Source organism: Tripterygium wilfordii, chromosome 2, assembly GCF_013401445.1.
Source record: "Tripterygium wilfordii isolate XIE 37 chromosome 2, ASM1340144v1, whole genome shotgun sequence".
NCBI classification, from domain to species: domain Eukaryota; kingdom Viridiplantae; phylum Streptophyta; class Magnoliopsida; order Celastrales; family Celastraceae; genus Tripterygium; species Tripterygium wilfordii.
The window spans coordinates 1,227,786-1,252,900 of record NC_052233.1 but is presented as its reverse complement, the minus strand read 5'-3'; the positions used below and the strand labels follow the sequence as shown (position 1 = coordinate 1,252,900).

The 25,115-nt window shown below is 38.8% G+C and overlaps 4 protein-coding genes across 5 annotated transcripts; all 4 read right to left on the bottom strand.

Annotated features, from left to right (window-relative positions):
- Nucleotides 1-1,917: 1,917 nt before the first annotated feature.
- LOC120015648 (protein DMR6-LIKE OXYGENASE 1-like) lies at nucleotides 1,918-5,262 on the bottom strand. Of its 2 annotated transcripts, none has more exons than XM_038868174.1 (4): nucleotides 5,118-5,262; nucleotides 3,033-3,490; nucleotides 2,513-2,843; nucleotides 1,918-2,396 (listed from the first exon to the last, which is right to left on the bottom strand). In XM_038868174.1, exons 2-4 carry the CDS (start codon nucleotides 3,473-3,475, stop codon nucleotides 2,136-2,138), a joined length of 1,035 nt encoding a protein of 344 aa, XP_038724102.1. In that variant the 5' UTR covers nucleotides 3,476-3,490; nucleotides 5,118-5,262; the 3' UTR covers nucleotides 1,918-2,135. The 2 variants fall into 2 exon arrangements, with proteins under 2 accessions (XP_038724102.1, XP_038724093.1); XM_038868165.1 differs by having other exon boundaries at nucleotides 5,102-5,257.
- Nucleotides 5,263-7,473: 2,211 nt separating this feature from the next.
- LOC119983017 lies at nucleotides 7,474-14,082 on the bottom strand. The gene is made up of 9 exons (XM_038826663.1): nucleotides 13,770-14,082; nucleotides 12,899-13,120; nucleotides 12,258-12,355; nucleotides 10,491-10,569; nucleotides 10,215-10,418; nucleotides 9,876-10,132; nucleotides 9,310-9,400; nucleotides 8,984-9,200; nucleotides 7,474-7,943 (listed from the first exon to the last, which is right to left on the bottom strand). Exons 1-9 carry the CDS (start codon nucleotides 13,974-13,976, stop codon nucleotides 7,732-7,734), a joined length of 1,587 nt encoding a protein of 528 aa, XP_038682591.1. The 5' UTR covers nucleotides 13,977-14,082; the 3' UTR covers nucleotides 7,474-7,731.
- A 5,128-nt stretch (nucleotides 14,083-19,210) lies between these two features.
- On the bottom strand, nucleotides 19,211-20,366 carry LOC120014497 (transcription factor MAMYB). The gene has a single exon (XM_038866465.1). It carries the CDS (start codon nucleotides 20,334-20,336, stop codon nucleotides 19,398-19,400), a length of 939 nt encoding a protein of 312 aa, XP_038722393.1. The 5' UTR covers nucleotides 20,337-20,366; the 3' UTR covers nucleotides 19,211-19,397.
- Nucleotides 20,367-21,470: 1,104 nt separating this feature from the next.
- On the bottom strand, nucleotides 21,471-24,754 carry LOC120014486 (pollen-specific leucine-rich repeat extensin-like protein 3). Its single transcript, XM_038866453.1, has one exon. It carries the CDS (start codon nucleotides 24,337-24,339, stop codon nucleotides 21,994-21,996), a length of 2,346 nt encoding a protein of 781 aa, XP_038722381.1. The 5' UTR covers nucleotides 24,340-24,754; the 3' UTR covers nucleotides 21,471-21,993.
- Between the last annotated feature and the right edge of the window lie 361 nt (nucleotides 24,755-25,115).

The window sequence follows — 25,115 nt, the reverse complement described above, 5'->3', positions numbered from 1 at the left end:
ATACGAATCTAGTAGTTGAGTTGTGTAGCTACTCATATATTGGTTGAGTTGTGTGGCTACCAGTTGATTTGTGATATTAATAATGATTTAATAAATTTATTTCTCAAATTATTTAATATTAATAATGATTTAATAAATATAATATGTAATTGGTTGAAAATTTGAAATCATTATTTTAAAAAAATGCATATGAAAAGAAAAGATATTAATTGAGTGTGCTAATAGAAAATACAAAAAAAAAATTAAAAATATAAAAGAGTTAAAATTTTAATTGGTGCGGGACCCACACCAATTAAAAAACTCTCAAATACACTTACCGTTTGCTACAGTAGCTCGTACATTTGTAGTGCTACTGTAGCAAACCGCACATTTGACGTAGCTCTCTGATGGGGATTTGGGGCTCTCAAATTCGCAAAGAATTTGAGAGTCTCAAATCCCAGCCATTCAATTAATCCAAAGGTTGTACATTAGTCACCTAGCCTCTCCAAATATAGTGTTTCCCTCGCAAAGTATTTTCACGAAAATTAAGGGGTAATTCTCCCTCCTAAAATTCTAGACAAATATGATATTAAGGGTTTCTCAAACAGGACATTTCAAACAGGTGAGGCATTCTCCCTCCTGAAGTTTCAACCCAATCTTTATCTAGAAATAGCTTAGATTACCAAAATTTGAAATTTGTGCAGTTTCTTGACATTTCGTTTGAGTGTTGGGATTTTTGAATGACATTGTTTGGACTGGTTTTCAGATTAACATATATCTCTACAGACTTTAAAATAGTTTGTGCCAATGCAAATTGGTGGAGACTTTTATCAAACACTTTGTGTGCATTCACAGCCATATACGGTAGGAAGGGGGAAAAAGAAAGACCAACCACCCAAACCAAGCTTTACAACAACAAAGAAGAAAATAAGAAAAGAACACCCAGCCTTACCCAGCACTAAAACAGCCACACCGATACGCAAGAAGGAGAAATAAAACTGAAAGAGAACCAATAACATGGACTGCAAGCCACACCCAGAAGAGAGAGCAATCTCATATCAGAGGAAAATAGCTTTGGATTGAAACCCTTGACCATGAACTTGAGAAGCTTGAGAAATGGAGATGAGAGAAGGGACTGTTATTTCTTAGGAGAGAACAAATGTTGTTTTAAAATTTTAAAATCGTAACTGGAAAATAACGGAAAGTTGGAGGGGACACGTGACTGTGTATTTATCGTTAGATTAGTTGAATGGTGAGGATTTGAGAATTTGAGACTCTCAAATTATCTATGAATTTGAAAGCCCCCGGATCCATAGTATCAGATCTGGGGCTTAACTTTTGATTGGCTATATAAGGATTTGAATTAACTTGTATGGTTGAAGTTTAACAAAGACTTGATCTTTTCACCTTCGATGTATTGGAGTTTTGGCCTAAATTCAGAGTCTTGAATGAAGGCTCGATCAACCTCTCCCATGGAAAATAGTTTGTTCAATGATAGTCAACTTTGGGTAAGAGAATCCATTAGTATTTCTTAATATACTATCAGAGTGACGTTGTTTAACTTGTACGTAGATTGTACCTATGTGACTCACGGTTCCACTTGGTGGGCTTGACCGGACCCATAAGTGAGGGAAATTTTTTTTTGAAGAAAGTCCAACATCGCTAAAACAAAGATTTAATGGACATTTTATAAGTCGATGAATTCCCTTGACTTAATAAGATACATTTTAAAGTCACGAGCCCATGAAGTTTTGTTTTGCAAGCTCTATTACAGGTTGGGGCTTAGACTTAGACTGGAATAAGCGTACAATGTCTTACAAGGATAGTCAAGTTTAGACAAGGAAATACGTACATTACACACTGGGTTTATATCGCAATATGGAGGTCTGTTACTTCTTGTGCAAGCAACAGATCACACTTGCACTTCAGCTTTGCAAGTAAAGAACTGAAAGGTAGCTCGTTTATTACACCATAGAACAAAGTTACAGAGCTTATAACATAAGGCATTACAGCTTAGGAACAAGAACCGGACAAAGCATTACAGCCACCCAAATATAATAAAGCAAGTAATACAATTAAAACAAACCAACAATACATACTACAGACATGCATGCAAACTAGAAGAGGCCGCCTTTCATAGTACATACATCAACAGTTTACTGTGATACTTTGTAATGCTGGATTACGAGATTTTCCCTGGGGAGCTTCTTGAAGTTACTGAGGTTTCTGGCAGCAAAAAACTTTCCCCAATTGTGGGCCTTATACTTGGCAGGATTTAGCTCATTGACTAGCTCATCAAATGGCTTCACTGAGACATAGTGGGAAGGGAAGAAGAAGAGTAGCATTGAAAGTCTTTCCTTCACAGGGTTCAACACCACCCTATGCATTATACTCTCATATGCATCATTGCTCAAAACCTGCAATCCAAATTGGACATAATAATTTAATTCATACCAAAGAAACTCAGCAGATGAAAATTGATTTGGCTCCACAAATTAAGTTCAAAGAACAACTAACTAGTTACATTAATTACCTGAAAAATATCACCAAGATTGATGATGAAAGCATCTGGGATTGGTTGGACTCGAACCCATTGCTCGTCGGTTTTGCGCTTAACTTCTAGGCCTTCCACCGTATAATCTGGAGTGAGAACAGTGAAGAAACTGGCATCCTTGTGTGGTTGAACACCAAAACCTAGGTTTGGAACAGGGCATGGAGGATAGTAATTCAGCCTATAAATACTGGTTTGGTCTGTGAAGTAGCCACGACACCGGTCCGCGGGCAACCCCAAGCTCAAACATATGAGCTCCATCACCTTGTGTCCTAATTTCTCCACTTCTCTAGCATACTCTTTGCACGCCTCCCTACTCATCTCAATCATCAATTCAAGAAGTTCAGACACAAACACAGCATTAGACTGTATTCTTTTTTTTTTTTTCTTTGTAGATTCCAACTAATTTCTCTCTTATGTACTTTAAAATGTATTGGGATAAGCTTTGACATTAATGATTATGAACATTTTGAGACAAAACCCAATAGGGATCAAGAGTTACCTGAAACCAGGAGGGGATTCTGGCCACTGATTAATCAAGGTCCTCACCTCATGATCATCTGGTTCAGAGGAGACTGGAACCACAGTTTGATCATCTACTAAGAAATCAAAGAGCTCCTTCCAATCCCTAACATTTATAGTGTGCTCACTGTCATGGTAGCCCAACGGACAAACATCGTCTCGCTTTACCTTCCTCTTCTCTTCCAAAGGCTGGTGGAAGAATTCTTTGGACAACTTCTCCATTCTGTGACGTAATTCCAGTGGCACACCATGATTGATAACTTGAAAGAAACCCCATTTCTTGCAAGCATCCCCAATCTCTAACACAAGTTGTTTGGAGTCATCGGATAGATTGATTACTGGGATTCCTTCAGCTTCATTGATGACTTCAAGTTTTGGCCTGAATTCAGGGTCTTGAATGAAGGCTGGATCGACGTCTCCCATGGCTATATAGATTATCTAGAAATGGTTGGTTTGTAGATTGTTATTTCTGCATGGTAAACCTCTAGTACTCTACTCTACTCTAATATCTAATATTTTAAATTATAAAAAAAAATAAAGATGCATGTAAATATGTATTCTAACTTCTAAGTAATAGGTATTGGGCCACCGGCTTAAGGTTTCGGGCTGGGCCTATTTCGAGCTTTGGGTTGAGCCTCATTGAAAAACTCAAGTCCAGGCCTGCTAAATAAGTCTTCTTCGGCTACCCAGGCCTGGCAATTTTTCAGGCTTGGGCTGGGTTTGGCCTGTGAGCTCGGGCCGGGTCTCGAGCCACCCCTACTGTCAAGTCATGACGGCTCTCCAACCATCTAAGATCTTCAACTTCACAAATACTACTTCCAATGAACCGGCCAATTCATTTGTTTGTTATAAATCTTAAATATTTAACCTGAAAATTTAGGAAGAGGACGTAGGAGACCTTTAAAAGCTCGGAACCTTTATAAATCCTTGTTTCTTTCGTTTACATTTCCTTACCTCTTACTTGTTCACATGCTTTGGTTTAAGACCACTAAAAATATAACGATTCCAAAATTAATTTATACTTGTAAGCATAAGAATTAGTAATAGAAAGATATGGTAAATACGAGTGTCTTACCCTCAAGAACTAATAGGGCTTAAAATGTTTTTAAAAATTTTGAAAAATTATATTTGTATTTTGATTGGTTTTACGAATCCATCAATATATATTTTGTTTGAAACAAAAATCAAATTCAATATGAAAAATGTATGTAATATTTTTTGATCTATATCTAACGGTTCATAGTTGTCATGCATTTTTCATATTGAATTTGATTTTTGTTTGAAACAAAAAATATACCATTGAATTCGTAAAATCGATCAAAATACAAATATAATTTTTAAATTTATTTTTTAAAAAAAATTTGCACCCTTGAAATGATTATAGAGTGGACTCTGCTGTAATTTTTCTATAGCAAAGCCCCGACACCCAGGAACTGAATATTAGTCTAATTTATCTCGACATTCGCTAATAAATATTACCAAATATGGAAGACAAGATAGTTCATGGGTTGAAAATTCCGAATTTAAAAGAATAAGATTAAGAAATTATACTAAATATATTGCAACGAACAAATCAAGATTTATACAAAAATTCAAATTGACGAAAGTACTAGGGTTCCGATTTCACCAACTCTATTGTATTTAGGTCATTTAACCGACAATTACCAATTCATTCATGCATGTCAAAGATCAAGTTTCCTAATTAATGTAATAGTCATGAGCATCTAACTCACTACGTCTATCCTTGAATTGCAACCAACCATGGGCATCTAGACTGGTTAAGACAAACAATAACGCATTAAGATCAATGGTAACTTGTGTAGCGATCACAAAAACCCTAGCATGTGACATCTACGTCTAGGTAAAATATTAAATCGGAAGAAGCTAGTCCCAAATTGAGTATGGACATCTACTACAATTTACATCGGAATAATCAAATCTAAATGATAGCTAAGTATCGAGATTCAATACTCAATAAAGCATAGCAATCAACGTTAATAATTAATCGAGCCAAATACATTAAACACAATAGAATGGTTACATCATTACCTAGCAAGAGAATTACCCGAAACCTCCTCTGGCCCACTTCTCTCTCTCTCTCTCTCTCTGTCACGATATGATCTGTGCTACCAATTATGTGTTTCTTCTGCTATGTGTGTCTTGTCGGTCTCCAAACTTGTCTATTTAAAGAAGATGAGAAGCAGCCGGTGGCTTCGAGTGGATAAAATGAAAGTCATCAGGTCCTAGTTTGGCCACAAGTGACAAGTGGACGGCTGCTGAAGAAAATTCATTCGACTTGCAAGTGGAAGACTGGTGATGGTGATACGAATGAGCTGGTGAAAATGACAAATGGAGATGGTGGGGGTGGCGATGGCGATGAAGCCATGGCATCTGCATTAAAGGCCTGGGAAATGGGCTTAGGCTTTGACACAACTCAAGTAGATGCTGCAAGTGGGCTGGGCTGGGCTCACTTCAACCATTATTTTAGGCTGAAAATATACAAACAATTAATATAAAGTGATTAAAAATAATATTTATAAATTAATGGTGCAATAAATACTACTCCGTGTTCCATTTTGGTTGTTCATTCTTTTATTTTGAGCAATCCCAAAACTAAAATCATTTTTCTTCATTAATTAATAATGGGTTTAGTGTATATAGGTCACTGAAAGATACCCCGTTTGTAATTAGATCACTGAAAGGAAAAAATTTCAAATTAGGTCATTCAATGTTCTAAATTTAAACAATTAGACCACACTGATCCAATTCCGGTCAGTTACTCGCCGGAAATTGTTGACCTGTCATTTAAGTGCCATCATGGAATATAAAATTAAAATTAAAAATAACACCTGGATATAAGAATAAACAAAATGAATTAAAAGATGAAAAGGGGAGAAAATTTAAAGAAAAAAGAAGAAGAAAAAATCAAACTTGTTAGATCTGAATGTCTGAGAAGGAGTGCGATGAGGAGACTCGGAGATAGCAACGGCGGCAATTGATTTCATGGGTTGGATAGGCATGGGGACACCGAAGAGGATTCCGATGGCGATGTTGTAGAGGGAAGTGAAGATTGAAGTGGTGGATAGGTGCTGAGGGAATGAAGGTGCCGAGGTCGCCGACAGCATCAGAGAGCTCGAACCAAACAAAGGTTCTGAGTCGGAGGTTATGGCGCCACCACTGCTGGTGGTGGAGGAGAGGAAGTGACTGGCCCATGATGCAGCAATTGGTTTGGTTTGGTGTAGTGAACGGACAACGAACTTTCATGGAGCTTTGCTTGTGGATTTCTCAATTTCCAGTGACCATTTCTTCTTTTTCAATCTATGTAGTCGAAATTCAAACCCAATTACTTGGGCTTGCAAGAATTGGTTAATTTTCATTATTTTTATTTTATTTTTTTTGTTGATAAATGCCACATTTCACTTTCGTTTTAATTTTTTAAAAAGCCACATCATTTTTTTTATTTTTTAATATTCCACATGGCAATTTTATTTTATATTCAGACGAATTTATGACATGTCAGCAATTTCCGACATGAAATTGATCGGAATTTGACTGGAGTGACCTAATTGTTGAAATTCAGAACATTTAGTGACTCAATTTGAAATTTTTTTCTTTCAATGACCTAATTGCAAACGGAGGTATCTTTTAGTGACCTATATGCGCTAAACCCAATTAATAATTTTGTTGTCGTATTCTAAAATTACCCTTCCATTGTTTTAAGGAAACAAAAAATACCGTCATATGTAAGCATAAATTTGGAATAACATGATTAATTTGTATAGTTGAATTATATTAAATCATGTCTCTTTAAGAAGTTGAATTTTTAAAGGATGACAGATAAAATTGAGACCGAGGAGTAATAATCACTCGAAGTCTTATTACTTAGAGTGACAAGTGATAAATGTCCACGATAATTTTTATCATTTCAGACTTCTTAAGCTATATAAAGAGACCATAAAATAAGTTAAGATTGCCAAGAAATTAACCTAAATAACGGGAGGAAGCAGAAGATCGATGCAAGTTTGTCCTTTGCAAGTGCATCCATGAAATCTTGGTCTGAATCTCCATGAAATCTTGGTCTGAATCTCCGATCAGCAATCTCACCATTAATACCTTGACCGAAGTTCAGTACAGACTTCCATGTAAGTCGGTCTTTCAGCGCAAGTCCGCCTGCAAGGACTGTATTCTCTATTCTCATCCCATTCCTTTATCACCTGTTTTATCCGCCACCATCTACATTGCACTGCTTGCGACGATCTTTGTGAACCCATTGATATTCCGAGTACTAAAAATGGAAGAATTACAAATGCAGCAAGCTTGCTTGCCCATATATATTGCTCCAAAATTAAAACTGGGAATGAATTTCTTCACATTCAACTTCAAACATCAGTAACTGACTGCATCTGAGACATACAAATCAGTGACAAAAACATAAAATTTGTTACCATAGTTACCATTTCAAACAACGGAAATGGACGATCCAGAATTTGAGATTCACATCTCAGATTACGGCCCTTAAGATCGGGAAGAAACGCGTGATCTCAAATTTAGTCTAAAGGAGTTCAACCCAATGAGATAATGCAATGCACCTTATGCTGTATGTATCACAGTTACAACTATTTACAAAAATACAACTAACTAGCTACCTGAATAACTATGATAAACTAGAATCTAATTTCTCAAGCAGTAGGCATTGAAGTTGAAAGGACCACGTAAGACAGGTATTGGAGCCCGTCTTGGATTTTCGCCACTGCTATATTTTTATCAGCTGTGAGATTTTCTGAGTAGACATTGGCTTTTTCTTGGATAGATTTCTGCGGAACAACTTCTTGAGAATCAACACTTGTAGCCTTAATGGCCGCAAGATAAGCTTCAGCCACGTCAGATATCCCTGAGCATTAGGAATTAAAAAAAAAAATGAGCCTTCAATTCCCATTACTTGTATATATATAACAGTAGAAATATCGTCATCCTAAAAATTGGAAACGATAAAGGAGAGGAAAAACAGAAAAGAAAAGAGAAACGCCATATTTTCTTTGATCATTCAACGAGGGTTTAAAACGAAATATGGAAGTACGTGAATTAAAAGCTATTGGTGTTGTCTTTACAAACTCTTAATGAGTTTACTTTGTATCAGGAGAGTATTGACGTGACAATAAATAGTTTGATTCACATGTATCTCAGGTCACTGCAAGTAATCCCAATAACCCTCGAGCCTTACTAGAGCCAGAACTGGTATTATTGATCACTAAGGAACAAGGATCACCGTTGCTTTTATCATTTTATGACTCTTAAGATGCACATACAGAAAGACTTGGGGCAAGGTAACTCTACAAACATATAATTACACATGTGGCATGGAGCAACGGAGGCACTAAGGGAAATAGTTACTGGACAACTTAACCAACCGGTTCCAATTATTAGACAGACTACGACTGATAATAGTTCTACGACCATGACAGTGGCACTGCCACATCAGAATATGCTATAAGTAACTTGACATGAGCTTTCTTGTTAATGACAGAGCAGTCTTGGTGCATTCCAACACGCCATGGAATATCATGATAAAGACAATCAAGGTTTCACAAACCAATCTCATCAACAAATGATTCTTTTTCTTAAAACATAACATACGATATTTTAGACGGTTATCATTTCCAATTGTCAAGGTCTTAATCTCAGAGCTAGAGCTATCAAAATACACCACTACCTCTCTAGAACATTATATTGCTAATATCAAGTGGAAGACACCTAAAAAATGAATAAAGATAAAATTTCAGCAAATAAAATATTTTATGGTCAAAATGGCAGGAAAAAAAACATGGAATCTGGATAAGCAGTCACTAGCAATCATTTCAGCTACTCCTCAGGCTCAGAGTAGTATCAATAAGTGGCAAGATAATAATGCAAAAGGAATGCAGGAAAACCAACCAGTGATAAAACTGCTAGAAACTTCTTCAACATAACCGGTCATCATTTGTGCCTTTGTTCGGATTATCCTTGCTTTTTCAACAGAATCCGCAGGCCAGTCAATATTCATCATATCCATATCAGCATCTTCTTCCTCAATTCCGTTTGCAAAGGATATGATAGATTTACCAACCATTAGCAGTTGAGACACCGCAAAACAACACATTTCTGAGACTCTCTGCAAAGTCAATGAAAATTATAACAAGTTTAATTTACCATACAAGATAGAAGTTATGTCAATAAGTAATTGGCTCAAAAACCCTATATATTCCAAAGTCTATCCATACATGAACCCCCTCCGAATGAAGAGACTCTAGTCTGCCCGCAGTCCTTTGAATTATATCATTAGCCTTCAGTTCTGCCAAGGTACTTGTGAACCTGCATCATGTCCAGAAAGCATCAGATGTAGCAGCAGTCTCAAAGGGGTTAGTACAGGAGATAAGTAGTATTTATGGTTCCACATGCCAAACGATTAAGCGTTATCAAAAAGACACATGAACTTCCTTAATGTCAGCTAGCTGGTAATAATATTTAAAATTACTATAGAACTCAATCCACAACACCATTCTTATTGGAGGCACGAACTAAGATGTAAAACCCTAAAATTTGAAGGCAAGAAAAGCTATAATAAGAATATGTAATCAGTTTAGCCATATAGATCTTGAATCTCCATAACCTATTTTGAATGTGCTTGATAAGTTCCAAGAACATGGCAAAGCAGCAGCTGGATGTCAAGAAAGGAGCCATATAGCACATCTACGCATAAAGCACAGGCTATACCAAATGTAGCTCAACATGTTATTTAAACTTTAAGGCTGAAGTACAGATAATTATTTCGTGTTAGATAACTTACCCTACAGCCATGTCAGCAGCCTTATTGACACTTGAATCGTGTAGACTTTTCATCTCGTTACCATTTCCCTCACTTCCAGTCTCTATTTTCTTCCCCTTGTCCGACTCTAAGACATTCCCATCAATCTTGTTACTCAACATAAAAATTTGCTGGACCAGTTTAAGCTTCCCATCATATATGGACTTCTGTTCAGATGATAATTTCGCTTTTCTCCGGTTAAATAACAAGGCATAGTGGCTAGACAATGCCTCCAGTTCCTGAAAGCATTAGTTTCAACAATTTCAACCGACCTAGCAAGGCAAAAAAATAAATAAATCAAATTCAAAGATCGGAAGTGACCTCCAACTGTTCTGGACCACCATAAATGTAGAAACACCGATCAAATGTCACATCTTCAAGTAATCGATCCTCATCAGTGTGATGTTCTGGGTCATTATAAACCTTCTCAACTTCAATACCAGTCTCAGTGATCAATAGATCCATAGTCTCTTTCCCTACATATTCAAGCACTTGCATTCCCTTTGAAGTAAAAGCTTTTCCAGTCTGTAACAAGAAGACAATAAATAAGCAACTACACCAACATTCATAGACAAAGTTAATGAGGGATGTGCCAACCTCAATTAAGGATGGTGCTGCTCCAGGTAAGTTACCATGCTGTATAGATTCTGCAAGGTTCACAGCAGAATGCTCAAGCCTAGAGAAAGAGCAAAAGAAAATTTGTTTAATTAGAAATTTGTTGACAGCAACAATTAGTTATATAATCTAATAACTCCAAAATCGGTAGAGCCCACCATAATTTCTTCCACCACAAGAATTCCACTCTCAAAATTACAGTCAATCCCTCATTAAAACCTTTCTCTATGTCCTTATTAAGTTATATCCCTAAAAGCTAAAGCATCTAATTGTAGAGTTATAATTCCACTCTCAAAATTACAGTCAATTCCTCATTAAAACATTTCTCTATGTTCCTTATTAAGTTATGTACCTAAAAGCTAAAGCATCTAATTGTAGTATTATAATCTTAAGCACTCTTTCATCCAGAAATAGCTGAAGCTGTGTGTGTCAACCATACATTATATCCATTATGATTCCAATAGGAATACAATAGAGCACATCTAGTAACATGGGTTAAAAAAAATTATAAAGCACTCAAATTGGGATGGAAAAAAGGATGCAGTCACTGGTAAAGTCCCAGGATATCTTAGAAAGAAAGGGGCAGAAAAAGATAAATAACTCTAGTGCCCAAAAAGAACTCCTGTGGAACCTTTAAGCAAGGAGAGGGTAAGAAATATTATCGTCGCCCTATGTTATTCCAGCCTTAGTGTAAGATTATCATCACATTTTCAACCTTCTCGGAATTCAACCCCTTCCAAAAGGGCCAAAAATATTAAGTCTCATTTCGGCAAAAAGAATTGCTTTCATCTTACAAGGAAAGGAGAAATCATATCCAAGTTCTTTTTCAAGAAAATTAAATACACAAATTCAAGTGCTGCCTGTCTTAAGCAGACTAAAATATCATTATCGGGCGAGAAGTATGAGTCTAAGTACTAATTTCATCTTTTCTTTAATACTTACTTCTTGAATACAAATTTTAGCTACTGGACAATGCTGATAGAAACATCTGTATCACATGGAAGCACAAGGACACAATGTCTGTGTAAAAAGTTGCAGCAAAGGAACTAACTAACTCAAAATGAATAATAATACGTTCTAAATTCTAACCAGTAGTCCCCACCAAAGTTGCTTATTTTCACTTCAAGATCACTTGGAAAAGGATCTTAACCATCAAAAATATTAGTAGACAAGGTAATCACTTTGCAAATAGACACTTCTTATGGTTTATCGAAAGAAAAGAGGCAATGGCGTATCACTATCATCTGATGCTAAATTGTGTGGTTTGACAAACAAAGGGAGATAGCTCTTCTGCTAATGAGCATTTCTTGGGTGGTGCATGCCATGATAGAGGATAAAATAAAGGCTCAGAGTTCCTTTTTCAGAAGCAACGACACAGTATCAATTCAGCCTTTACATTTACATTTCCATTTACATATATTTGCATCTGAAATTTCATTCATCATAAATGAGTTTGTATTTTACGAATTAGCAACTGACGACCTCAAAGAGATCTAAACGATGAGGAGAATGGAAGTAAACTTTTAATCAGTTCAATAAGGTCTTCAATGTGCATCTTTGTATTAGTGCCTTTATTTTGTTAATCCCTCTTTTTCTAGCCATATATTAATCAGCTTCAACTTGCTATGTATGTATTAAAACAGAGAACATAAAGAAAAGAACTTTTCAGTGAACTGATTTTATTTCAACTAAGAAAAATTCGCAATAAGCTCTAGAAAATAAAATGCATTGAACTGCATGGTTACATACTTCTGAACCAAATTGGTCCCCCCTTTCCAAGCATTTCCTAGTGCCTGCCATGCTCCTGAAGCGAAGTTCTCCACGGAATCATCAAGAACTTTCAAACGCTGAAATGATTAAAATAGAAGCATCCTCAAATTTATGAGAATAGAAAAAAGAAAGGTAAATGCCAGCTTTTCTGAATGAGTACAAAAAAAGTAAACAACTCTCGCAATGGGCGGGATCGGGGATAGACCGGATGTACGCAACCTTACATTCATTTACACTCATTTTCTAGATGAATACATGCATTTAAAAAATCTTCCAATAAAAAAAGAAAAAGCAGTATGAATATATCAAGAATATGCTAACCCTGAGAGGTCGATCTTTTTCTTTATTTTTTTGTGGAGCTGAAAAAAGAACTACAGATAAGTTCTAGAGGTAGGATTTGCAAGCACTCATTGATTACAGACGTAACAAACAAATAAGATTCAGGACCGGGTAAAAAGAGGAAAGAAAAATTAAAAGACTAGAAAGGGAGTAAATTAAGGGAAACTAAAAGCTTAAGATACACGCATCTCAAAAATTAGTATGAGGATGCAGGGAAATAATCATAATGGAGAAAGAGGGACGATACTACAATTGCACATATTGATACAAACAAGACTTGCCTGGCCAAGGATGGAATCTTCACTAGCTTTCTCCAATTTATCCAAAACAGACTTTCGGGCATTGTCATCCTCATCATCAGTTTCCTTTTCAGCTGCAGATTCTCCTGCCTCTCCCTCCTCATTATCTCCAGCCTCTTTCTCCTCCTTAGAAGATTCTGAGTCCTCAGCACTGATTTGCATGTCAGCAATGCTCTTTGCTGCCTTCTCTGCAGCCACAGCAGCCTGAATCCACGAACAACCACTCAAACAAAACTCAAACCATCTACCATCAAGCCTTTACAAGATAGAAACTACATAGAAAATTTTCATCCTGCCGTCCCATAGTCAGTAGCGGAGTTCAAATTTCACAGTGGCTCAAATTTTCACGTTCGAATCATGTCAGTTGAGTTGCAATCTAAGACTTAACATAAGAACTCAACCCCACAATAGCGATAGATAAGCAATTAAGGTTTTTCGGGTGAAATTACTAAATACTGAACAAACGAATCTATTGAGAAGGAAACTTTACTTTTCTAACAATTCCAAATTCAATTAGCCTCAAAAAGGCATAACAAAATACAAAACTGGAGACTTACGGAGAAACTACATTTTCGGGAAACAAGCCCCAAAAAATTCAAGTTTAACAAATGTTTCTCTAATTAGTTTTGCATTAACGAATGACTATACTCCACTAATCAGTGTATATATCTATAGCACGTGTGCTTTATCTACCGACGATCTTCCAACTCAACTACAGATGCAAGCTACCTACAAGCTAGATCTGACACTCAACCGAAATGGAAATGACCGTACCGAATCCCCTAATTTTGGCAAATCAAAACCTAACATAAATCGATTAAAGATAGAGAAAAAGGGGAGGAAAATAGCGTACATTGCGGGAGATCTCTTCAGCGGCGGCCGTGGCGGCTTTTTGGAGATCTGTGAGTACAGAGAAAGCGGAGATTCCCCAGCCTCCCCACCCTTTATTGCTATTCGCTTGCGGCGGTGACTGTGGTGGAGGATCTGCTTTAGGTTCTTGTTTCAGTGGCTCTTCTTCGTTTCGTTGTTGTTTTGGAATTCCTTCGTGTGATTCTTCCATGGATGATGAATGAGGTCTTGTGTTGCGAAATTTGAGAGCTTTTGGTGATCAAACTTCAAAGGGGAGTGCGATTTTGGTTTTGAGGCGTTTGTCAGTGGAAAATAGACCATTACCATCTCATTCAACGTGCATTTGAAGGCAAAAACTATGCGCAAGAACGATGTCGTTCCGTGTCCTTTACGAACGATGTCGTTCCGTGTATATCAAGATGAAAAAATGTTAATGTTTTGTTTTTGACGACACAGGTAAATTGCGTGCCTGATTGCTCTAATGAGAATTGAACTCCTTCCAGAAAACTAAACCGAATAATTGAACAGATGGATTGATTATTTTCAAAAAAATTACATATTTTTTTTAAAAACCGACCTTTTAAAATTTTTAGAAAAAAGAGAAATTTTTATAAAATTTTAAAATTGCACTTATAACTATACAAGAGGTAGTCATTTCTTTCATTCATTTCTACTCATTAATCAGCAATTGTTTGTATCTCATAGAAAACCCTTCGTATGATGCATCTCCACATCGATTTCTCATTTCTCTAACTATTCCTCTACATCTATATATAAATGCTGGTTTATCAAGAATACGTAAGAAAAACACTTCGAATTGTTGATTCATCGCAAGAGATGACTTATAACCAATAGTTCATTATCTAACGGATATTTCCGTTCTAATACTCTATGCGAGAGTTATCAGTTCCTATCTAACGGAATGCTATTGGATCCAATGCACCAGTGTTAAATGTTTTTGTATGTAAGGTCAAATATTGTGATCCTTTTTGAATGTGGAAATTCCAACGTCAATCCTTCTAATGTGCAAGGACAAAAGAATGGTTTAGTCACTCATGACTACTAATTAACTGAAATCTTGAAAATTTCAATTCCATTCTCATGCAGAAATTCCAAATGTCTCATTAATCTAAAGGAATAATTGGCAGTTTATCCCAATGAAATTCGCGAGAATGAATGGTCTCCTTCACAGAGACGAGAACTGTGATACACTTCTATGCAAACAAATCCAGCTACACTCCAAAATACTAAATCATATATCAAAGTGTATCAAAGACATGTGACAAAGCATAGACTTCAGTTCAGACACACATGAGAGACCAATAAACCGCCGCCAAGCGCGGCGGGTTGGTTGCTAGTTAAGTATATGATACAAGTGACCAACATTCATGATTTGCCTCAAAAAAATTGAGCAGCAAAATTTCAAGTCATTCCCACAAACCTTGGTTCATAGGGGAATAGCGGCCATCAAGCATAATTGCATCTAAAATCGAAACTGCTATTCACAACCAACTCACCGATTTCAATTACCAATGGCGAAATGCTTGCCGATTGACAACAAAAGCGAGCATCGAACAATAATAACACATTCACAACCAACTGTGTCCAAACATAATCAAAGTTTGCTTGTAAATCATAATTTTCAGCATTATATATATCGCCATTACAGCTAAAAAAAAAAAACCAATAGAGATACACTAATCCACATATTAGCCTAAATGCGAAATAAAAGTAACCCTGTAAATGCATTCGAACAGGACAATGCAGCAGAGCATCTACCTTGACGCCAACGTGGCAGATAAGACCTAGGAAGCACCGACTCAGATGCGGGGACACGGGAAGCGGGTGCGCGGACATGGGGATTGGCAAAACCTCAAAGAATCCTGTATTTGAGTGCGGGGACTTGACATATAAAAAATATTTATATATATTTTTTATACATGTATTTAGAATTTTAAAATGTAATATAAGATCCCACATAATTTTTATGGCAATATTTACATTAAAACTTGACATTTCCTCCCCTTTTCCCAGCTCTATCTAACACAGTTACATATTTCCAAAGAGGATAATTGGTATCTGTATCAATTGTAGTACTCCCTACTGTGGCTGTAGAATTTCCACTTGAACTCATTGATTGTGTATCTAAAAGGCAGCAACACAATAATATCCAAAAAAAAAAACAAATTAAACCCACAGACAAGGTCGATGGCAGAGGTTGAAGCTCACGGGTGCAAAGAAGAGGTTGGAGAAGAAAAGAGAATATCACCATCACATACTTGAAGTCACAGAAGAGGTCGTGTGTGGAGGGAGAATCGATGAAAAACTCCCGATTGAAGCCACAGACTAGGTTGTGACTTCCACCTGAAACAGAGCAGCTCGAGACTCAATCGCGATTGAAGCCACAGGGAGAATAGAAGAGAAAGGTTGGAGAATATAAGAAAAGAGATCCATCACATACCTCAGTCTCAGTCTCCGTCTCAGTCTCAATCGCGATTGAAGCCACAGACTCGGTAGATTTCCAGAGAAAAGCAGGTCGCGATTGAAGAAGCCACAGACTCAGTCGATTTGAAGAGGAGACGAATCGTGATTTCCAACAAGCACAGAAAGGAACACCCAAGGTCGATTTCCAGAGCAGGTCTTATTGAAGAGAAGACACTGAAGACTTAGGGCTAGGTTGCGAATTGCGATATGTGAAAGATAACGCCAGACTCAGTCGCGATATGTGTATAGTGAAAAACCGAGTCCCATCCGCGTCACCTACGAGTCACAGGTGAGTCGAATTGCTGTTTATTGTTCTGACGCGGATTGACCGCGTCCAAGCCGTATTTTCACCCGTCAACTGCGTGGCCGCACTTAGTGCGAATTGGACGCGGACTCGGCACCCATTTTGCCGAGTCCATGCTTCCTAGGATAAGACTCAACTTTGACCATGCACCAAAGACCCCTCTAGTCGGAGACAGACTTAACCATGACGACATGGCTCGACCTTTTAACTAAAGCCTAAAGGACTCGAAAAGCAATAACAATTCCAAAAAAAGAGAGAATCTACTGAGAGTCACGGAAAGAAACCGTGCATCCATGCTCCTCTAACTATTTGAACTGATCTATACAAACACCCTAAAACCTAGGGAGGACAATATGTACAGAAATCAATCCCGTCAGACAACAATGTCCATATGCAACAATGAATAGTAATGATGAGCCTATGCAAAAAAAAAAAAAAATGACTATCAAAAAGCAGTTTCAAGATAAGAGGGTATTAATCAAAGATGGAATTTGGGCAGGCTGCAGAGAAATGTTCCAAACAGAAGTGCAGGAGAAAGTAATCCTTCACAGGGAGAAAAACAATCAGAAATTCAGAACCAAATTAAGACGATTTGAGTTCCAACAGGTCTTATATACCAGCATTCCAGACAAAGACAGAATAATATTGTAATATACTAATATGTGTAGTTCTGGGTTCAGGTTTGTACAACCAAAACTCTACTATACAGTGCCATCTAGATCATTCACAACCTAAAGGTTGAAGAGCCAAACTTCAAGGATCAAATTCACCGAGCAAAATTAGGAAATAATAAATCACAAAAAAAGAAAAAGAAATAAAAATCTTGGGTATATAGAAAGGTTAACAGTTTGAGATGATAACGCTTCAAGTGAAGCTAGCGGGAAAAAAAATCCACTAAAAATGTGACAGCTTCATAATAAAATAATACCGACCTGGAATTAGCTACTGGAGCTTGTTATCACATCAAATAATCAGCAGAAACTCAACAAAGAGGTTCTTTGGGACATTCGCAGAGCTGACTCTAAAAGAGGATGCACATCAATTCAGTACAGAAATTTGTTCAATTGACAAATGCAAGATTCAAGAAGCAGACAAAAGAAAGATAAATTAAACAAACAATCAAGAGCCGAAAGGAGCAATACCTGGATTTCAGAAGAATCAGGAATCCGAGATCCTTTAATTTGTTCAGCACCATTGCTTGTTTCAGTAGAAGGTGCGCCTGCTGAAGTCAACATTTTACCACCATTTCCACTTTCAGCAGATCCAACTACAACCGAATATTTACCGAATTCTCATCAACATCGGGCATAACATTATCCTTATTTTCCTTTGATGCCACATCCAACAGAGCCAATGAATCAGCTATGAATTCATCAGATGTTGGCAGCAGGTTGTCATCATTATTCTTCGATCCAGATTGAATTGCATCATGAACAGCTGAATTCTTGAGCAAAGCACTTTCAATAACATTGATTGCCTCAACTAATGTGGACAGCTCTGGGGTACCTGAGTCAACTACAGGAGCAGTTGCTGTAACTAAACTACTGGTAGCATCCCCCAAGTGCGGGGCTTCAGATACCTGCTCCTCCTTGCACACGTAATAATTACCTGCTCCTCCTACTGGCAGCATATTCCTTCCACCATTACCATTGGCAGCAAGTCCATGATGTTGTATTCCATGAAACTGTTCTAGAGCTCCTTCAGAATGGACCTCTATTTGGTAATCATATGACAACTATATATGGATCATTACAAGACTCACCTTCTCGAATAAATGCAGTTTGCTTTTCCTCGTGACAATATTACTAATTTCTCTATAGAAAGTCGCATTCAACACTGTCGCAACCAGGTTTACAACGCGAATTGGAGAAAATCTCTTATTAGACTAGAAAAATATTTAGAATGTGAAAGACTTTATGAATGAAACTATTTCTACTATAGGAAGAGTTCGGAAGTCGCCACCAACCGTTTAGATGCAATTGACAACCATAAAAATGAATGGTCTATGGATCCAGAGAAAGGGTAACGGGGTCGACTGAGTGTAGGGAATGTGTTAGCACTTAGCACCCTACAACATCTACTAGAAAATATCAGCTACCAATTTCATTAAAAGGCTAATTTTATAAATTTAAAAAAAAAAAAAAACACCTTGAATGGTCCTAAAATTAATTACTTTGAAAAGTGTTTATTTTTCAATTTTATTGAATGAATCTCTTCATCTTAGATTAGCATATTTTCCATAGTGGAATGATGCAATTATTGTATGAGTGGTATAAGACCATTTTTAGAGGTACGGAAGAAAGATTTTGAAAGGATGAATTACCAACTATTGGTATGTTTAATCTCGCCAACTATTGACATAGCAAGAAAGGTACAAGATTAAATTCAAAAGGATATTGCCAGTAATGGGCTAAATTTTAAAAAAAATCAAATAAAGAACAAACTATTGATCCTTCTACAATAATTGAACTTAATTCTTTGTATTTTATGTTATGTGCATGATACATTCATGTACTTATTGCTAAATTATCAAGCATAAACTAGCATTAGCTTTAAAAGCTTCACTAAACACAGCTTCATTGCAGCTTATAAACTGGCATATTTTGGACAGTTAGCGCGTAAGGATATAACATAAACTCTACCAAGAGTAGCTAAGATTTAGGAAATACGGCTTCCATTAAAAAAAATCTGCAACAATTGGTGATGAATTGAAATAGAACGGTTCAGCTAGAACTAAGAACACAATGTCAACAGAATCACAAAAGTTGGTAATAAATCAAAACCAACACAACTTTATTTTGAATGGTTAAAAACCAACATATAACTCACAAGATTCCAGTTCATCTAACCCTCAGCATTAGCTTTGGAGCTCCGAAAATCCTTTTTCAACTCTGCAACTCTCTTCATACAAGCTGCTTTTGACTTCCCTGGAACAGCAGCTGCAATCTTCTCCCATCGCATTGCAACATCCTTGGGAAATGCCTTCAATGCATTAAGCAATGCAATGTCCTCTCCTGCAGCCCACACCACCGCATTAACACCTTCAGTGCTCTTCTTAGTCTCAACATTCTCCATAACTCCTCCCTCATTGACCTCCTCCTGAATTCTCACATCCATTGGCTTCCTATTCTTCAAAAACTGTGCATATGAATCCCCATTGTTCAATTTCCTCTCCCCCATTTCCTTTGCTTTCTTGATCACAGTCTCCACTTTGTGCCTCCCATTGAAAGCCTCTGCTATCACTTCCCATCGCCTAGGTTTCCCTACCGGATTCTTCAGCAATTGTTTCTTCAACATCTCAAAATCCTCCTCGGTCCAATCCTCCTCAAAATCTTCATGTCCGCTCCGTTCCGAAACACGACTCTTCTGGTCTTTGCTCAACGACCCATTTGAGTTCTCAATGATCGGAGTCGAATACGCAGCCATGGGTTTTGGGCGTTTCTTCAGATGTGGTTTTTTCGTCGACGGTTCGGGCTCGTCAACGAGAGGAGGTTCCAAAATTGGACCTTGACCGACGCGAATATCTCCTCCGGTGAGGTTAGATGGGGCAAAGGGGCCGATTAGGAGGGAGAGCGAGACCCACAAGACTAGGGATTTGAAAGGCTCGGATTCGACGAAGAAGAGCGAGAGGAGCAGAAGAAGAGTAGATAAAGTAACAGCGACGAAGATCAATGGCTTGTTCAGAGATTGGTGGCGACTTTGTGGATCACTTTCTGATGGAGAAGGCGATGTGCGGGATTGGAAGAGGAACTTGGGCCTGGCGTCCTCGTCCAAGAACTCCATCGTTGCAAACTTCCAATGACAACGAAACGACTTCCTCAACAGAATTTAATAAGGAAAAAAGGTCATTTTTTTAATGTGAATTTTTTTTTTTACCTAGTTTATTACATGAAGAAGGCAAAAAGAAAATTCGAGAGTAAATTGAACCCTACACGTCAAAAGACTCGAAAGTCCAAATCGTCTCGTCCTGTACAAAGTCGTTAATGCCCGCCATTTGTTTCAGAGTCTTCGCTCTCTCTGCTTCGAGAACCTCCCTCAATCTTCGACGATATTCTCTGTGTTCGCTTCTTCAAGTCCCAAACAACGTACCTTAACAGAGGTTACCGGAAACTTGCTCGATATGACTCCCAGCTCCTCCATTACTCTCCAATCACAGACTCAAGGAAGTACCCCCCACCTGCTCGAGAGTATTCCCGAGAGAGATGCCGATCGTCGCATTGTCCATTGGACTTCACTTCTCACGAGTTATTCCAAAAATGGTTTTATTGATGAATCGCGGGTGCTTTTTGATATCATGCCCGATAGAAATATTGTTACTTAAAATGCTACGTTGTGGGGTTATATGCACTGTGGATGCTGAGTGAGGCGATGGCTTTGTGCCGGAGAGGAATATTGTGTCATGGAACTCCCTGATTGTTGGGTTGATTAGGAATGAGGATTTGGAGGAATATAGGAATGTTTTTGACACGATGCCAGCAAAGAATATTGTTTCTTTGAATTTGATTGCAGGGTATGCAGAGAATGGTAGAATGGATGAAGCAAGGGTTTTATTTGAGGCTATGGAGGATCAACATGTGGTTACTTGGACTTCTATGATAGCTGGTTATTGCAGGGCAGGTGATGTGGAGGAGGTGCAATATTTGTTCTTGGGAATGCCAAAGAGAAATGTGGTTTCTTGGACCGCAATGATTGGTGGGTTTACTTGGAATGGCTTCCATAAGGAAGCCTTGCTACTTTTTCTTGAAATGCAGCAGAAGTTTGACATAAGACCAAGTACAGTGACCTTCGTATCGCTTGCTCATGCTTGTGCTGGTGGGAGTTTTCCTCTTCTTGGTAAGCAACTACATACTCAGTTGATAGTTAATAGCTTGGAGTACGATGATTATGATAGCTCGTGTTATGGATTTTGCCCGTGGGTATTAGATGATGCATAGAGAATATTCTAAAACATGAGTTTCAGGGATTTGGTTTCGTGGAATTCCATGATCATGGGGTTCTCACATCATGGGCTTGCAAACGAAACACTAAAGGCTTTTGAGGTCATGCTAGCATCTGTTATTCACCCATTTGAGCTACTCTTTGCAGTGTCGCATAGGAATTATTGAAACCTTTCAACATTGCAAATCCTAAATCAATTTTTTCTCACTGCAGCGGTCATATTTTTTGCTCTTCTTCAACTTGTCCTTTCTATAGCCATAAAATGACAATTGCAGAGTCAAATATGTAAATGTGTGTGTAATAATTTTTATCTGAGATAAATTGGGAACAAGTGCAAGAGAATTAGAAGATTAATGGGAATTCACATTACACTAGAAGAACTTTCATTCATGCATTTTTTATTTCAACTTGCTACAAGAAATAAATTGGCTTGCGTATAAATGGCTTTCTGTGGCTATGAATATGAGCAAATGATATGTTAGAGACTTCAATAATACAACATTTAGTAGCCTGGGACCATTGGCGGAGGCGGCGATGAGTACTGGAACCCTAAGTTTGGAGGGAGGACAATGTCTTCGAAGGTTGGTGGTGGTGGTAGTGGTGGTGGAGATAGAGTTGGTGGCGGAGGTGAGGATACTGGTGCTAGTGGTGGAGGAGAGAACTTTGGTGGTGGTGGTGGTGGTGGTGGTGGTGGTGAAGGTGAGGGCACTGGTGGAGGTGGGGAGTGAACCGGCGGTGGTGGTGAGTGCACCGGCGGTGGTGGAGAGTTGATTGGTGGTGGTGGTGAGTGCACAGGCGGTGGAGGAGAGTGGACTGGGGGTGGTGGTGAATGAATGGGCGGTGGAGGAGAGTGGATTGGGGGTGGTGGTGAGTGCACGGGAGGTGGAGGAGAGTGGACTGGTGGAGGCGGTGAGCGCACAGGAGGAGGAGGAGAGTGGGTTGGTGGAGGCGGTGAGTGCACGGGAGGTGGAGGAGAGTGGACTGGTGGAGGCGGTGAGTGCACAGGAGGTGGAGGAGAGTGGACTGGTGGAGGCGGTGAGTGCACGAGAGGCGGAGGAGAGAGGACTGGTGGAGGCGGGGAGTGGACTGGTGGTGGTGGGGAATGGATAGGGGTTGGTGGAGGAGGTGAGATAATTGGCGGTGGTGGAGATTGTGCTTGGGGTGGTGGTGGAGATTGTGTAGGAGGCGGTGGTGATTTCACTGGCTTAGGTTTGGGAGACGGTTTTGGTGTGGGTTCTGGGGATGGGACCTCAAGAGTTGGTTGTGGTGATGGTGAAGGGTCTACAGGGGATCTATCATGTCCATCAGGTGAAGCTGGTGTGGTTGGTGTTGGTACTAGCGATCGATCATGATCATTTGGTGATGGGGCTGGTGCTACTGGGGATTGGTCATAATCATCAAGAGGTGGCGGGGCTTTTGCTACTGGTTTAGGAGAAGGAGATGGTGTGGGTTGTGGCTTTGGTGGTGTTTGGACTGGAGGAGGAGATGGTGTGGATTGTGCTGGCTTCGAGGGAGTCGATGGTGGGGATTGTGTTTTTGGCACTGGAGAAGGTGTGGGTTGTGGCTTTGGTTTTGGGACTTCTGGGGTTGATGGCTTATGAATTGGAGCAGGAGAAGGTGTTGGTTGTGGCTTTGGCTTTGATGTGGTTGGCTTAGAAGGCGTAGATCCTCCAGCACACTTGTCCTTGCTGCAATCCACGGGTTGGCTTACAACAGGGGAGCATGCCTGCTTTGACTTCTGCTTAGGCTTATCAGCCAAGCAATTGTTTGTGTCATCCAACACAATGTCCTTCCTCGAAGTTGGTACACATGATTCAGCCTCACCGGTGAAGTAGTTGCTTGAGAATGTGAAATTTGACAAGCTTGGAAGCTTACAGATTGTCTCTGGTACAAGTCCTGTCAACCTGTTATTAGAAATATCCAAGAGATCAACGTTTTTCAATCCAGAAAAACTAGATGGTAAAGATCCGACAAAGGAGTTCCAACTGGCGTCGAAGACTGTTACATTCTCTAGCGACCCAATTTCATACGGGAAGCATCCACCAAGTTCATTGCCCATAAAGATGACCTCATTTAGGTTAGCCATCTTGCCAATGCTGCGTGGAATGCAACCAATGAATTTGTTGTGAGCGAATGTTACCACAGTAGCAGTGGATTCACCGATTGCATCAGGGATGGTGGATGTGAACCGGTTGTTGTTCAAGAACAATGCATCTAGCTGCTTCTTAAAGACTTCTGGCGGCAACTCACCTTCGAAATCATTGAATCTGACATCAAGGTACTTGACGTTTGGCCAGGATAGAGTCACTGTTGGGAAAGAACCAACGAAACGGTTGTTGCTAACATCAAACTCATGCATGAGGGTAAGCCTGGACATGCTCTTTGGGATTATTCCACAAAACCTGTTAGTGTTAATATGGAACAATGCAACATCAGTGATGAGCCCCAACTCAACAGGGAGGTACCCTGCAATGTCAGCATGGTTCAGATCAACACCGGCAACAACGTTCAACTTTGGGTCGTCAAGCGCTGAGTCGCAAAAGACACCATTATAGGCACACACATTGGCACCAACCCAATTGCCGGTTGTGTTGAAGGGGTCAGAATACATAGCCTTCTTCCATGCTTGGAGAGCAATGTAAGCTCTCTTCAACCTCTCGTTTGCAAAAGTTTCTGTGATTTGAACTTCATATTCAACATCATCAGGAAGGTCACCATTCTCACGGAACGTCAAGAGCTGACGACGAGCAATGTAGGACGCTTCAGCATCAGTCAATGCCAAAGACAATGTCGAGAAGAGGAATGAGAAGAAAAGAAAGCAGCCCAAGGCTGTAGGAGGGATAGCCATAGCTAACTACCTTGGTCCTTTGCTGGCCCAAGGCTGCTTATAGAAACGAAGGGGGGATGTAAGGGGAGTTATATCTAGCCAATAAAAGTGTATGGTTTGACGGCCATTGAGGAGATTGGAAGGATGTCTCTTGTTTAGACACCATAAACTATGTTTAGCAAGCAAATGAGGGGTGAAGGTTTCCCTGGGATTGCGCCAATGCGTTGTCTGAGTTTTAACAAGGAAAGCATAAACCTATAATTAAACTATTGACCAGTTCTTCTCTACCTTGGAAATTGCTTTGTCTATGCTCTGTTAATAGGTGTTGATGATCTGTGTGCACATGGTGGAATCACAGAGTTGCACTTTTTTTATTCTCCTTGATTCACAACAACCCATTATTTTGGACATGCAAACTTCAAAGCCACTATACTATATACATTGAAGAAATTCTGACTATATATATATATATATAAGGGTGAGATGTCATTGAAGTGGAGGAGGATTGCTTTTAAATCAACATTTTCTGAATCAGTCAACCTTCTGAATATAAATTCATGGTTCCCTGCATTAAAAGGGTTGCTTATGTCCTTAGTTCATATTAAGTTTTACAATAAGCCATGTAGGTAATATCACCTCAATAAGGCAGTCACTTATATACAAAAGCATGCAGTCATAGCTTATTTGGAATCTCTCAAGCAAAGGCACTTACTGAGCATGAACAAAATACTAGTAACCATGGATGAATGGTAATTCTAGACCAAAAATAATCCCAAAATGGAGTATATGAATGGTCC